This window comes from Phalacrocorax aristotelis, chromosome 1 (assembly GCF_949628215.1).
Source record: "Phalacrocorax aristotelis chromosome 1, bGulAri2.1, whole genome shotgun sequence".
In the NCBI taxonomy this organism is placed as follows: Eukaryota; Metazoa; Chordata; class Aves; order Suliformes; family Phalacrocoracidae; genus Phalacrocorax; species Phalacrocorax aristotelis.
Window position 1 is genome coordinate 184,572,354 of NC_134276.1, and position 16,647 is coordinate 184,589,000.

At 37.2% G+C, this 16,647-nt stretch overlaps 1 protein-coding gene across 2 annotated transcripts in view; it reads right to left on the minus strand.

Moving 5' to 3' along the window:
- Positions 1-16,647, minus strand: part of ARID2 (AT-rich interaction domain 2) — a 108,956-nt gene that overhangs the window by 3,710 nt on the left and 88,599 nt on the right. For both annotated transcript variants that reach the window (XM_075080955.1, XM_075080956.1), the window contains 5 exons: positions 10,530-10,678; positions 5,011-5,149; positions 4,826-4,911; positions 469-592; positions 291-382 (listed from right to left, as the gene is read on the minus strand). In XM_075080955.1, coding sequence (XP_074937056.1) covers positions 291-382; positions 469-592; positions 4,826-4,911; positions 5,011-5,149; positions 10,530-10,678 — 590 coding nt within the window. The remainder of the gene's footprint in view (positions 1-290; positions 383-468; positions 593-4,825; positions 4,912-5,010; positions 5,150-10,529; positions 10,679-16,647) is intronic.

Here is a 16,647-nt window from a genome sequence, read left to right on the forward strand (position 1 = left end):
CCTTCGGGAGGAAAAGGGACAGATCCTCAGCAAAGGTTTCTCTCATCTGTCTCCAAAAAGATAACCTGTCAAATTTACCAGATACATTTCAAAACTCTGGATCACAAATACAGTTGTAGGCAAGACGATGCTGAGCACTTTGGGGAACTAAACGGTGCAGAACTGATAGAGAAATTGTACCATCGATATACTAATTGGCTTTATTAAAGGATAGGTAAAGCCTATGGTATCTATCTAAAAGAACAGAAACAACATTGCCCACTGGTATTAGATGAATCTACAATGCTTACCTGCGACCACATTCTGAATATTTACCAATATTTTTTAATATTAAGGCAGCTGTTAGTCGGATGTGTTTAGTTATTGGTCCCTCTTTTTCATCCTACAAAAGAGGGGAAAAAAAATTGTGAAAGCCCCATAGTAGCAGGCAACAATTAGTATCTAATACTTGAGTCAAACAATACTAACTGTGAAATCTCTGAAGACAAGGTTTCTTGATCCCCTCCTTAATGCCATTAGGGCAGCACTCGGATGATTCACAATGGCCTTCTGTGCTCTGGGAGTAGAGGCAGTACCCCCTGCAGCTGGCTGCCTAGAGCAGTAAAGAAAGAATTAATAAAAGTAAGCTTTGCACCACTTTCCAGAAGATTAACAACTCTGAAAATGTATTTTGACAAATTTTTAGCCAATCTGAACAGAGACACAAAGATCCGTTAATACTTGGTGCTGGTATGTGATTTACCTTTTGTTTCCACAGAGATAAACCTTATTACAAAGCCTTCAGAGAGTCATGGACTTTGTTTTATGGGGAAAAAACACTTCTCTCAAAGAAGTACTGCTCATCACCCACGACATTTGCGATGGAAAAGTAATACATTATACTAAGGACATAGCCACTTCCTGAAGTATACCTATTTAAAGGAATGTTTTATCAGACAGGATTTAACAGGAACTGTGAGAGCAGATATGTAAATGTCATCTGAGATTTGGCCAGAGAATGTCCTTAAAATACAGGTATTCAAACTTGGCCCAGCTCACTGGGACCATTAGACACTAAGACAGTATAAAATACATATTAACTGTGGTTAGTGAGGAGTCATATAAAGTAATGAGTTATGATCTAAGACATAAAACATCTAATCGTTACATCAAACATTTGTAAAACTAATTACCTGTTACTGCACCTTTCAGACTGAGATCAATAAATTAAGCAGGGTATTTTATAAAGCTGGTACAAATAACAAACATAGCGGAAGCAAGTCCTCTGTTTTCAGTATTAACACTGAAGTCAAAGCTCCACTTCATGCAGAACTTTGAAATTACTCATAAAATTAGGGTTTAGAATGTATAAATACGCAACTTCACTTAATGAATACGACTCAATGTCATCTCAAAGGAAAGTTTTGCAGTATCAATGGTGAAAAATACCACCACCCTTCAATATATCAAACAATATTATGATGGAGTCTTTTAGTACCCTAGCAGAACCTGATTAGAATATCTCAATATACTAGAAATACACAGCAGTGCTGATTTGCAAAGGTAGCATAAATCAAATGTAAATGTTCCATTTTTTAAAATGAAAGTTAGCCTGTAAGGGTATTATTTAGGCATCTTTCACTCTAAGTGAATATTCTAAGAATAAAACTTGAATTCTCTACTCAGAGAGACCTTCTTTATAATCTGAAGTTCTGACAAGGAAACCTAGTTAAAAATTAGAAAAAGGGTTCATATGAGTGGTTTTAAACCACAAAAAGAGAAAATTAAAAAGTAGTAACAGACAGACTCCTCCCTAAAAACTTAGCTCATAATCACACCGTCATCATCACCTGAATGGAAATGAGTTTGACAACCCTTATAAAGGAGGCGGGGAGGGGCTGAATTAAGAAACTGTTGGGCACTGACACATGTTTATACGAGACTGAGTACTGCAGTAAAGGAATCAGCATCTTCATTTTTAATTTCTGGAACATTTTTGTTTTGTATTGAGAAGAACAAGGATTCATCAATGGAGGGTGTTCCAAATGTGTCTCTTCAACGCCTATCATACTGTATTTTAGAAAGCGGAAGTACTGTTCCCTTGATTCTAGAAATATTGAAACAGCAACAACTGCAATAAATAGTAAGATATTAAAAGATTGTCTCCTGGTTTTGATTTTGGGAAAAAAATAAGTTGATAAAAAGTTACTAAGACATCAAGTGTCTGACTTGTGTCTGTGGGCAAGTATCTCTCCTAAGAAACACCTAGATTTCTTGAATTTCATTGATTATATTATCAACCTAACTTCAAACAATACCATTCATCTTGTGATTTAAAGTTAACTCCTGCCCCACTCCCATGGTGCATGAAGAATATTTTTGGTAGCTCAAGCTACCACCTTTGCTTCAAATGCACAAAGCTACAGTCAACACACAGTTAACTGCTAGTGCTACCTGTAATGTAATATTCAGCTACCTCTGAAAACCAGAAGAGGAAGAGTTAATATAACACAACTTTAAAAGCAAAGAAATATAGAAATAAGGTATACAACCAACTCTGTAATGCAGCTTAACTTTGCCTACTTGGTTCTAGCAAAAGCCATTACAGATATTTGTCAAGTATGTTTGGTATTATGACAGACAGAAATGATGATTAAGGGAATGGGCCCTTGTTTGTTACACTGTGTTCCACAGATCTTACTTCCAGCACCAGTAACTCTCTGCCTGCACTCTCCAAGGTAGGTGTAGTTTTAATAACAGTGAGGGATTAAGTGAAGGAAGTTGGCTTAATTAATGCCTAAAAGTCGATGGCTTATATACATGCTTCATCTCAGCACCAGTTCTTTGAGTTGTTTCCACACCATACAAGAGTTCAGTCATATGGACTATCAGTGGCGTACTGATACACCTTACAAGTTTCTAGGACTGAACAAAAAGTAAATTAAGGCAAAACCTTCTAAGTCAGCTTTCAGACACGACCATGTAAGCCAACTCGAGGTGACCTGCTGGAGCGAGCTCAGGGTTTCATTTGACAAGTCACCGATTCTGGAAAGCAAATTATGGAGCCTTGTCTCCCTCATATGGCTAGATGCCCTTTTTGGTTTTGCAAATGTACGTCTGTGGCAGCACTGGAAGATTACGTGTGTTACACGTTACATATGATCAAAATATTCCTGTTTGTTGACTACTTCTTTGGTAAAGAGGAGTAATCAAGACATGAGGGAAGAGAGTAAAAGTAACAGATAGGGAACCTCTATAATTTCATAAAACAGCTGAATGTATGAACTGTCATGAGCGCTGACAGAGAAAGGTCTCATCCCTTCCTTTTGTTCCAGCCCACCTCCTGTCCTGGTGTTCAGCTGACTGTGAGGCAAGTGTTCTCCACTCATCTGGCAAACCCATTTTTTTGACTGATTGGGTTTTTTTAAAAAAAAAAACAGAATTGATTTACCATGCAATCAGACAAGAACTAAAGCCAGTTCTCTCACTGAAAGCAGCGCATAGCCAAAAGAAAGAACAAGGGGTTGGCAGGGAGAGCCAAAACATCCTACTCTGAGGAGTGGAATGTTCTTATTTCAACTTGTATTCTGAAATCACATCCTTAGCATCTTGTGATATTGCAGCCTCTATACTTCAGTGAGAGCTGGTTATGCATATAAATTCCTACTTTCAGAATCTGACCTAATTAGGGAATTCTGCCTTAGAAGAGGGGATGTATGAATGTTTTTTCTAATAGGAGTACCTGTGCCAATTTTAAAGAAACCTGTGAGGACACAGATTAACACTGGATGTGTTATCTGTGTGATGGAACGTTTTTGAAAAGGCAGAGTTCAGATCACAACATGCTAGTAGATGGTATCAGCCCTATGCTTCCCACTTACCAAATATTTAAGACTACGTTACCATCATTCTTCATTTTGTGGTTTTCAGAGGTCTGAATGTTGTTCAGTGTAATGAAACAGGGCACCATAAAGCAATCGTTAGTCTGTGTTAAGATGTTTGTTTATAATAAAAAATAAAAGGACTCCCAAACTACATTTCTCAGCTTTCATACTCAACTTTCTCTTCTGCCTCCAGCAGCTTGGTAGCAATTTAACTAGCTGCAGAACAGACTGCAAAAATCTGCCTGGGACCATGTAATTACATCCTTAGCTTCCAACAAAGAGATTCCAGTTAAGTTACTAACAAAGACCTAGTCTTAATACACTTAATACAAGTAACTGAACCCTGAATAACTCCAACATTAACATAAGCATCCCCAGAACCCCACAGCAATGGGGTTGTGCTCTCCAATATTAATTCCAGATGGTTGAAATAATTTTGGGAAAGAGGAGAACCAAATCTGATTCCAGGTAGCAGCACAAAATTAGAAGACTCAGAGGAGTTGGTATTTATCTTGTTTGCTTGTTTAGAGGAAAGTGTATTACAAGAGCCCAAATTTAGACCACAAAACTGAAGGAATACAGCAAGTTACAAGACAAACCACCTCAACTGTATTCCATCTGGATTACGGCACCTTCCTGTTACAATAAACGTTATAAAATGCTATCCAGTTGAGAAAAACCAGGAGAATATATTGAGATCAAAGTTCATCACAGAGTACTGACCATATACCTTCAAGAATTACCTGTTCTTTTTGTGATATCTGCAACCACACCTCCCCATCAGAATATATTCCCTCTTTTGCCCACTTTATCTTCTTGTAATGGACCTCAGATTCGACTACTGTTGTAGACTCTACATATGCAGAGTCCACCTGACAAGACAAGTTATAAATACACCAATTCTTCCAATAGTTTCTAATCCTCTTATTTTCACTACTGCTAATGAGGCTCAGGTCTCTTACTTATTGGAAGGCTTCTGATTTCCTGCTTGTCCATGTTCATCTTGCTTTAATCCCGCAAGCAAAGCATCTCTGGAACAGTGCTTATCCTGTTTGGGGAAAAGAAAAGGACAGTAAGAAAGGTGTGTGAAAATTTGTCATGAAATTCCTACTATTTTCTGACATAATACATGAAAGAAAATCTGCACCTGTAAATGGGTAATGAAGGAAAACCTCTGTCGCTGGAAAGGTTCACATCCCTCCCATAAGCACTGCCCTGGGTAGACATCTTTTCCTCCATGTTCAGTTGCTGCATGATAGAAAACTTGTGATGGTGTTTGAAACCACCTACAAAAAGAGGGAGAGGGGAATTTAAGGCTTTTGTTTTCCAGTTAATGGCAAAGCACAAATATCACAAACATAACCCATACTGGCTAAACATTCTTATTTTCTGAAACAAGACACGGATTGATAAATGAAAAGTCATAAAATTTTAGAAGGAAAAACATGGACATATATAACCAGTGAGCTACCAATAAACAGCAATATGGTTTTGCCAAATCCAACTGAAGTATCATGCTTCTATTTTTCTATTTATACTTTACCAAAGAAATAATGCATGTTAATTCCAACAGATCTGTTCTCTGCAATACAAGCAAAACAAGCAATACACAGCTAAAAAAGTTGGTTTTCATGTATTCCTAGTCCTGTTTTCCTTCTTCACTGGCAGTCATACTTAGACCTTATTTAACCTTTAATTGGGAAAAAGCAATGCACACCATTCATCCTGTTTGCTCTCAATACTGTACCCTTGTCAAAACTGACGGAAATTAGTGCTCTTTCCCACCTGAATTCTAAATATCAGGAAAATGGCTAGATGTCATTTCCTGTGGCATACAGAAGTCTGAAAATGTCACTTATGTGACCCTTTTTAACATATTCACTTAAACCTCAATTTTTAAATGACTTTCCATAACTTCAAACTAAGCACTTTGCCTGCCAATGGCCCCCAAGCACATGACATGAGGTATTTTATCAAATGAAGTACTTCTGCATCGGTAGAAAACATGAAGTTGTCCTAAGCCTGGCCTGGTAATACTTGATGGTGTGTCTTGTGCTTTCTGTATGTTCCATTTGGTGAGAGCTCAGGTGTCACATAACCTTACAGTGAGTTCAGCCCAATAACAGCTTTCTTCTGTTTCAAAGTGGTAGAAAAGTTACAATTCACTGTGAATGCCACCTCAAAATACTGGTGAGTTAACAGTTCTTAGACTTGTATTTTCCAATTGTCACACAGAGAAGAGATGTATTATTTTAATGTATAACAGATGGTAATGGAGAACCACTATATTTCAAACAGTACTAAATGAAAACTGAATAACTCAAAGTGTGTTTTTTTTAGTCTAGAGACACCTTAAAACATATCTCAAGTGTTAGAAACTGCATCCCTTACTTTGACAGGGAAAAAACGGCCAAAACTAACAAAAGACTTAGCTGCTTGCAAGTCATTTCAATACAACTAACCCAGCTCATCAACACCCACTTACGGCTTGGACAGAAGAGGTCTAGAAACCTAGCTGCTGCCATTTGAGAAGCCACTACCATCAGCTGCCTTCACAGACTTGCTGGATGGATGCCACTGGTGCAGCAGCCTTACCGAAGAGGAGACACATGTACCCACCTCAGCCACTCTAGTTCATGTGCCAGTGTTTTGGTTTCAGTTAACAAGGAAAGTATTTGTGTGGAGATGTTTGACTGAACTCCCTGGGCTGAACAGTGCCACAAGGGGGATGTCCTCCAATCACAGACTTGCAGCAAGCAGCCAAGGATGAAGCAACATCTTAAACCTACAGCAGTCATTTATGGACAAGCTCAAGTCATAACTAAGCATATGAATAGCAGATCAGTAGGTGATTTGATCTAGTCACCTCCTTCCACACCCTACCACTCATTTCAACAGTGCCCATTACACAAATATACTTGCAATCGATACATAGGCCTAAGCGTACAGATACTGTTACCTGAACCCCATAAAGGTGTCAAAGAGTTAATTTCACCCAGAGACAAGTCTTAGTTATAAAATGAAACCTACTGCAATAACCACCTCTACTACAGCAATTACCTTCTGCGTAGGCAATAAATACTACTCTCTTAAGAAGCATTCATCTTTTCTATGCCAGTCAGCTCTTACTGAAGGGAAGCTGGGAAGGAGAAATACCTGACTCTTGCTGTTGGTGCACATAGCCCATAGCAGGAAATGAAAATAAAATGGTTTACATCTACATTGGCTCAACAGTGAAAGATGATGTTACCGAGGACAGAAAGATGTCCTTCTACAATAAAGGGCAAATTCAGTTTGTAAACTTAAGCCTGGCACAAACCTATTTATCAATAATTCCTGGCATGCATGAAACAAATCTCACAGCATAAGTGAAACCCAAAATGTAGTTTAAAACATTTTATTCAACATGGCAAGGCTTTAAGAAAAATAAAGCTATTTCAGCTATGTTGGTTCATTCACTGTATAACACATTCAGTGTTATACTTCAATCACTGATCTAAGAAGATTCAAATTTACTATTATTTTGCAGAGAAAAACTATTTTTCTTTAAAGAAACACCCAAACATGGTAATAATAATAATAAATAGTTTAAGTACTGAGAATATGGTCAGTTGAGTCTGGACTCTTGTTTCCCCACTTAATTCCTCCATCATTCCACTCAGCTGCTGAACAGAATATTAAACTAACAGCTGACTTGACAGGCAGTGAAGATTCAATAGCATTTCCAATTATTTTTTAAATACAAAGTAATTCAAGAACAGACCTCTCCTGTCTACCTGTGAAACAAAACAGCAGCTTTTAAATTACACCAAATACAACTAGCAGTACTTGCAGACAGTTCAACATCAATGTTACATTCCCAAGGCAAAAGAGAGGGCTGATGGACACCTTTTAGAGTTTTACTTCCACTTCAGATACTAAACCTGAATACAGCGGCGAGAGACCAATCATTACAACTATTTTCGTAATTGGGCCTGATCTGTTTGTGTTCAGACACTACTAAATCTGTTGCATTTTATTTCAAAATCTTGGTATAATGTTTCCTAATTCAGTTCTAAAAACCGAAACAGCAGAACTCACACCCACGTGACTGGAATGTTGCTGACTACAGCAGCCAAGTTAGCAAGTAGGAAAAGAACACACTATTTTATTTATTTGTATTTATTCTGATTCTCAGTAAAATGTTTTTGAAGACCTTCACTGCCTTCTGCAATACATCCTGGAAGGGAAACTTAATGTTAATATTATGCTAATATGAGAATTAACCTAAAGAACATGCATAGCAAAACAGGTGTAAATGACTGTACCAAATTTGCCTCCTGTCGTATCTTTCCAGTTAATTGTGAACACCACAAAAGGAACACTGTTTTATCATTCTACTACGATGAACCTCCCTGCTTAATACCTAGGAAAAAAAAAATGCTACGCAATCATGAATGAAACCAAGTAGTGGATGCCAAGTTCAGATAGACTAATGACCCACTCAAAAGAATCTTCTTGCTTCCTGCTTGAACAACTCAATAAAAACAGCTAAGATTGAGAGCTATAAATAAAACAGTTGCAAAAGCAGGTGGCAATTCCAGATTTTTCTTTATGTCCGTTAAAAGCAGGAAGCCTACAGGAGATTTGATACTCCTGGTTTTAATCAGGCTGGTGAAGAAATATGAATAAACAATATACATCTGAGGAGGATGCTAACAATATTTTGGTGCTCTCTTCACCACAGAGAATGCTGAGTACGACATTTATCTAAACTGTTTTTAGGCTGGAACTGAAATATTTGAAGTGAGAGACAGCATAAGAACAAGTGCTGTGTGTCACCCGGACTACAATCTATCAATGCAAAATCTGTGAAGTCTTCTGAAAATAATGAAACTTAACCACGAACAAAACCCAATACAGTAAGTAATGGCAGGAGAAACTAAAGCAACAGAAATAATACACTATCTCTGAAATGAAACAGAGTGATCAGCTTCTAAAGTATGGGCCTCATAGCCCTTACCTCCAGTCTCAGAAAAACTTACTAGAATAATATTAAGACAGGCTTACAAAAAGACTGGTAATGTAAGGTAATCCTAGTTGTATTGTTCCTCTCTCTGCCCCAAAATTTGTCTGCACATATTGACATCCTAGTTCACATATGACATCAGCTTGTTCCTGGTTAGATGTCACCTCAACTCTACACAACTTTAGACACAAAATAAAGTTGGTGACTAACTTATGCCTCAAAACTGTAGTTCAGCAAACTCTTCAAGATCATATAGGTTGGCAAGGCTTCTGCTAAGAAACTGCCCCAGCTATTCATTTCCACCTCAGTACAACCCATTCTTGTACCAACACAGGTGTTTATGCATCTATTGTGCAGGCAGTAGAGCATGGCTCTACGGTTATAATCATTAGCAGTAAAGGAGTAAAGTAAAAAGTAAAGCCTTACATGTATTGCTTACATAGACAAGTGTCACCTACCAAAAAAACAAATATCACTTTTAAGGTAAAAACAGGTCAATGATTTCAAAAGTGCCAGATCTCTCCAGTACCAGTCAGAGTCCTACCTAAAATCCATATGTCTTAGCATTGACTTAATGATCTTTGAATTATGTTTGTAAGGAACGAGAGAAACAGAAATTACAGCTTCAGGGGTCTACAGATGAACTGTCCTCCAGTATTCCCCTAATTCTGTTGAAGTGCCTCATTTTCAGAATCAGTTCCAAAGATTTTAACTTCTCCATCATTTCATCCCAACTTTCTGAATGTCTACATACCAGCCTTCTGCCAAATAAGCTCACCTTTATGCTCCCTTTGTCTTGTCCTTCAATGATGGAGTGTCTAACCCTCTTCCATGCCCATCCTATATGTTATGCAATTGCTCTCACTGTTTTCAAAGCGGCTGTTTGACAACTACCTTTGTTTCACCAATCTGTACCCTTCACTGAGCATATTCTAAGCATATTCACAAACCTATATTATTTTAAAAAATCAGTGTCAAGATATATATACCGATAACATGGCTAGTATGTTTTTATAAGCCTATATCCAAAAGACTGCTAGCTCATTCCCCTCCTCTTCTAAAGCCAACAACAACAAATCAAAAAAAGACTAATCGTTGCTGTCTAGTCTTAAGGCTAAGCTCTTATTTATTTCCTTTCGTGACAATGGAGCGCTGTGACACACAGATGGTATCATATTTACTAAAATTGTTCATAAACTAAATAAGACTTTGACCAGGACATTGAATTGCAAATACCTGCTCTTGCAAAACTGGAAACACAGGAAAGATTAAAAGCTGGGAACACAAGAAAATGTCAAAACATGATTTATAACTGGAGTACAGTAACTACTTTTGTATTTGCAATACAGAGTACAAAGTTCAGAGCTAGAATTTTCTTTAACTACATCACAATATTTATTACTGAAGAATCAATATATTAAAAGCAAGCGACATAATACCCATTTTATGCTCTGAAGTATAACTGAGAGCAGCTAAATGCCTTGCATTCCCCCACCTCAGCTTCAGCTTCCTCACAACTTTTTACTTTTTCTTCTCCCCACTAACAAACTATAAGGTAACTTAAGGAAACAGAATGGATAGAACTTGTAGGATCACCTTCTATATACAAGCATCTGTTACATATTAGCGAAAGGTAGTTAAAGAAAGGAGCCATTTACTTTTTACAAGATTGCCACAGACACATGAAGTTCTGTCCAGGTTTTTTCATTTGCTCTGCATGCTGACTTGCTGCAGTGTATGAAGGCGGCTGCAAATTGATCTGCTGGCCCTGCACTTGCACTGTTGGTATCGACGTTGCAGGTGTGCTCTGTAGAAAAAGTTAAAACACAGTTTTAAACAGGGCTTACTTCAAGACTTGACATAGTTTACCTTTGTTCAAGGATCTTTTGTTTTACACTTTAATCAACCACAAGTTTTCAGGTTTTAACACTTTGAATACTGAATAACCATTAACAGACACAGTAACATGAGGGACATACAACTTTTACACTGTAGTATTTATGCAAAAGTTTCTAATATTCACATTACTAAACCTTATGCCCAAATTCAAACACAGAATTATGACTGTAAAGGAATTCCTCAAGGGCACTAGCGGAGCAAAGGTTAGCATTATTTTGCAAAGGCTTTATTTGTTCTTTAAGAAAAGAAAAGAAAACCCATGCAAACTCAAGGGGTTGCAACATCATCAGCACAGGAATAGTTTATTTTCCTATGTAAATTGAGAAGAAAACATTTGTAAAAAGAAGTGACCAACGCTATATCTAGAACTGCATATGTGCTGCATCTGTGGAATTCCTGAACTGCCACATTTGTATGCATCAGCCTGTGTAACAAAGCACGTGAGAAAAGGCAAATTGAACAATGCTGAAGAAGCACTATCAAAGACCAGTAGGCTCAAACTGTGACACATCTTTTTCTCTCTAAAACTTGGCAAATTATATAATTCTTTAAGCTCCTGTAAAACCAGCAAGCACACGTACCTTGACACAGAACACCACATGCCCAGAATGCCTAAACATGCCATACAACTTGTATACAGTGAAATACAAACATTTCAGAAAGGAAAAAGGTGTTCCCTCTTGCTCCCCTGGAACATTTCAAGACACTTATTTTAACAGTGAATAGAAGTTATCTTAAAAGTGACCTAAAAAAATTAAAATACAAAGCCAAAATATGTAATTTATTTTTCTTTTCTGAATAATAGATACTTCCCATTTCAGAACTGTGTTTATGTCAGGATACTGCTTCTCTTCTTTCTTTTTTCCTAGAAGGCTCTGGCCAGCAAGACATTTATAAAGATGACAAAAATAAAAAAATTAAGCTTTTGAATATTATCTAGCAATGAAGACCTCAAATCCTTTTTGTCTCTACTGACAGAAAAGGAACATAACACTCTAAGAGACCAAACAAAACTACTTTCAAAGTCTGTGTATAAGAATATTATAAAAGAAGCACTTTCAAATGGTGCACAAATACTCTGTTTATATCCTTACAGCTCTGTTAGGAGTAGCTTTAGATTTTAACTGTAAAGAAACAGTTAAGTGCAACTTCTGGCATTTCATTTGTGTATGGATGTTTTCTTCCTGCTGCTCTACTGGCATTGTGGACAACAGCCACACAAAGTAACGAGTTAATAACTATCACAGACCATACAACACTAGAAACATGACCAAAAAGACAGCAAAAAAGCCTAATCAAAACCAAAACACTTCCCATGTCCAAGCATAAATCCTGATAAAAATCAGACAAAATGCAGCGAAACTTCTAAACACAGCACAACTATTGTATGATACCTATGATCTGTACCTGTGGCAAGCTGTAAGAAAGGACTCTTGAGTCCATTAGTCGTAACTACAAATTACTTTGAATTCTCCAATGATTTTCATCTGAAGACGTCTAAGCTATTTTACAGATGGGGTAATAAATCTTCACACTACATCTTTTAACAAAAGGTAAACACAAGTGGAGCCTTTTAGGATCAACGTCCCTTAAACAAGGCATTTTTGAAGTAAAGCTGAAAGTAAAATCATCGAGTGTCAGCGGTACAGCTTGTTTTGCAATCTTCACTTGGCATCCTGATATCAATACGTTATGATGGCCTTTATGTGACTTTTTATCCCTGTAGAACTTCTGTCTCATTTAATGTGCTGGAGGAAGAGTGAGCTTACTGAATGAATTCAGTATTTCATTTAATTCTCATCATTCAATGTGCGGCTCATGTATTATTTACTCCATTCTAAGCAAACCCTGCAATTAATCCAGAATTATGAATTTTCTCAAGGGTTTTTCTGGCAAACTCTCCTAGTGGTATTCAAAGGTTTTAATACCATCTCATTAAAAAAATTGAGTATTTCAAACAAGGAGATCTGAGATTCACAACACAAAATGTTTCACGCTGAAAATGGAACTGAACAGAAAGCAAAACAATTTTCCACACAAAAAGTTAAAATTCAGTTTCTCCTCCAATTTCTTTCTAACCTTTTTTTTTCCAGTGAGGAAGAAAAAAGGCTGATAAATGGAAAAGAAATTCATGAATTATTGTTGTTGTTTAGAATTCTCTTATTATTGCTGTACTGCAAAGTAGAGTACTTTTGCTCAAACTTGTAGCATTAGGCAGTTAGAACTTCCATGTATTTTTAAGTCCAATTTATTGGTTGCATATTAACCTTGCTGATTATATTTTAAAATGAACAGATAAAGTGAAGTAACATTTGTTTTCCTAGGTTTTATTTTAGAAACATAAGTCCTATGCTTGACCATCTCGAAGCTTTCCTCTCTTCATTCAAGAGATCAAAAATACTGCTAATTTTTGTTTTCTTTTTTCCCCTCCTCTCTATGTATCGATTTAGTACTGCATGATACACAGGACATGACTAAAATTAGGTATAGTCTTTGCTTTTCAGATATTAAACTACTTTTCTCCAGAAACGTACCCAGAAATACTTTCTGTGTGCTGCCTAGTTTATAATATAGATATGCAATGATTATGTAAGGTCATTTATTCCTTTAACATAAAGAACTATGACAGACATTTCATTTTTCCTAATAGTGTTTCTGGGAGAAGTAACATTGAAAAAAATTTCCCTGCGGCATCAAAATTTAATACAATTTCCTCTAGCAAAAATGTTTAATGATCCCAGGTTCCTCAAGAAACCAAACACCCAGTACTCTAGTACACTTGAAAGCATTTCATGGCGTCTTCTTATATCCTCTCCATTATATGATTTGCAATTGCCACCACTTGGCACTTTTGCAAATCAGATCTCACTAGCTCTTGGGACTGAAAGGTACCTCATGCAGCATCACCTACCTCTTTTCTTGAAATACATAACAAAATCATGTATCCCCTTTCGTAAGTTCGCTGAGTGCCATTTTATGGACTGAAGTCCTTATGCAGGATATAAATATTAAAAAATTTGAGAAACTAAACACTAACAGAAGCAGAGCAGCTAAATATATATTTCTATTACATACACACACTGACAAAGAATGCATTTATATTTAGTGATTTTCTGTCTCAAAGGATCTAAGCTACTCTGCAAAGTTTGCTCTAAATGACACTTAATTCCACATAAACTGACCTGCTAGTAACCACGCTTGACATGTCTCTGGGTGCCCCAGAACATAACAAATGGTGTTAAAGGAGCCAAAACTAATACACTGCACAAAGAAATTACTTCAGCGTGAAAGGTAACAAGACGCAGGGCAGTCTGAAGCAACTTTTTGAAAATAGGCACAGAAATACCATTCTCTGACAACTTGATTCTTTTCTTTAATCTAGTTTCTGATGGCAACCCCTAAAATAGCAAGTGCTGAATTTGACTTCTGAATTCCTTTACATGCTTTACAGGAGCCTTTCTGCTTTCCCTGTTGTGAATTACTAGGGTCTTGGTAGGAAGATCTTGACTCAAGGCACGTCTCTTAGCTTGCAGTGCCTGGGCCCAGATGCAGAATCTAAAGTATTGACAATAGAAGTTAGGATTTTGCAACTTCATTATCCTCTATGCAAAGCTGGCTGAGTTACGTGGGTTGCTGGCCATCAACAGTTTATCTCACAGAGGTAAAACCTGACTGACCATATACTAAGGAAAGCAGAAAAAACAACTACAGTCACTGTTTCATTACTTGTGGGCTCCTTGCCTGAACTGCAAATTAAGGACATCTCAAACACGACACCAGCTGTGGCCTTCATTAGCTCAGGTTCAGTGTGTATAAATGCAGTCATTCTGCTTTCCAGGTCAATTTTGTTCTCGCATGGAGACTGCGCCACGCTCAGCTCTGCTGGACATGACTGGAAGCAGATAGGCTCTTCTAGCACCATGTTTCTTCTACCAGAAGCGTACCTGGCATCAGAGCTGAAACATGTTTCCAACATGGAAACATGTCAAATGTTGAATCATAGCTAGAGTAAGCCCAGCTGAACTGGAGCTGCCTGGTAAGAGTGAGCCATCAGGATCCCTGCAATGGACTTCCCATCATAGTAGGTTCTAGCTCAGGTGCAGTTCCAGCTTTTTTCATTATCCAGCTATTGCGACTCCTGTACAATAGAGAGCTGCAAATATATGCATAAAGAATTCCTTGAGGTACAAAGTAAAAAGTGGAGCTCTACTGAACTTAATTTTTTCCAGTTATCCTAATTTTATCTTTAATTAACCTGAACTTTACCAGTTACCTTTAACTACAGTCATGCCTTATCTTCACGATAAAAAATGACATTTTTGAATTGACCACATAAAAGATATCAACAAGGTATTAGCCTCATCAAGGGCCTGCAGTGTCTGTTAAAATGCAGGTGAGGATGCTTCAAAGAATAATCTTCCATCTTGCTCCCTGGGCCAATGAAAAGGGGAGTACGTTGCAACAGAAATAAATGCGATGGGTAGCCAAGGCTAACAATGCTGGCTATATTACTCTCAAAGTACATTCCTTGAACTACATCCCTGATGCTTACTTTGAAGGCACCTGTTTGGTCACTTATCCAATTAATTTGGAATGAAAATTCTTTGACAGCAGTCTTCAAAGATTTACAAATTCAAGCATATAAAGTAACAAAAAATATATATATAAATAATTTAGTGAAGTGTTGCAATACGACACAGTGCTCAAATTCAAGCAAAATTTTAAGAGCTAGTCTTAAGTACAGATTCAGAAAGTAGTATCTGTTACTACCTTATACATTGGTATTATAGATAAGATATAAAACAAAACAGATGATCCTCTTAAGATTCTGCTTTCTTGGATGTATTCCTGCATTGATGTGGTTGATCTCGCCCTGGCAGTATGATTTGCACTGACCACTTAAACTACATAAATACAAACCCTTAATACCTGTACAGACTACTTACAGAACAGATACTACAGCCTACTTTTAATAGGCAGAAGGAGATTTTATCGCTAGACTGGGTGACTTTAGATTGAGATAATGAGGTGGGTGAAGGAGCAGGGAGAGAAGGAAAAAAAAAAAAAAGAAAAAAAAGAAGTCCAGCACGGTCATGAAAACCAAGAATAAATTTAGGAGTTTTCTGCTAACTAGAACGCACTGTTTACAAAATATACTAATTTATTTTTATGGACAAGAGCTCCTCCATTTGGGCACACGAGCTCACTGCGTGGCAGGAATAACAAACCCTATGGCTTGGGGTGAGAAATGGCCTCCACCTCCATTTCATGAATGGTGTCATTCCCCTTATGTATTAATAGATACCTCTCTTTTAGCATGACACCTGCCCATTTTATTTAAAAGGCCTATTGTGCCATCAGCAGGAGAACGTGCTGCAACCCTGCATGACAGGGGTCTTGCTGAAATATAGAACCACATGCAGTTTAAAAGCATTATGCTGCATTTTTTCTCCCACCATTAACATGTGCACACCCACAATAAATACATTTAACTCAATATTAAACAGTTAATTATTAGTAAAAAATATTTTTTGAAGTACCATAGGATACACAGTTTGGTATTACTGAAAATTTTATGTTTAGCTTCTCCCTGATAATGAACATATATAAAAAAGTAGCTTATAAACTGAAAATTAATACAGCAGTGTGAGGAAGGGTGTGAGGAAGGGATGAGGTGGATAGATAGGCACTAAAATAAATGTTCTTTTCTTGTTGTTAGGTTACAGAGTTTAAGTCTCCTTGCAACAGTGTGCTACACAAGTAAAGAGCAATAAAAGCATAGAGATTCTGTATTTCAGTACTTCCAGCTGAGAAACTCATTTGCTCTGCGGCAAGGAATGAATTACACCTCCTGGGGCTACACACCTGCTTTCTGGT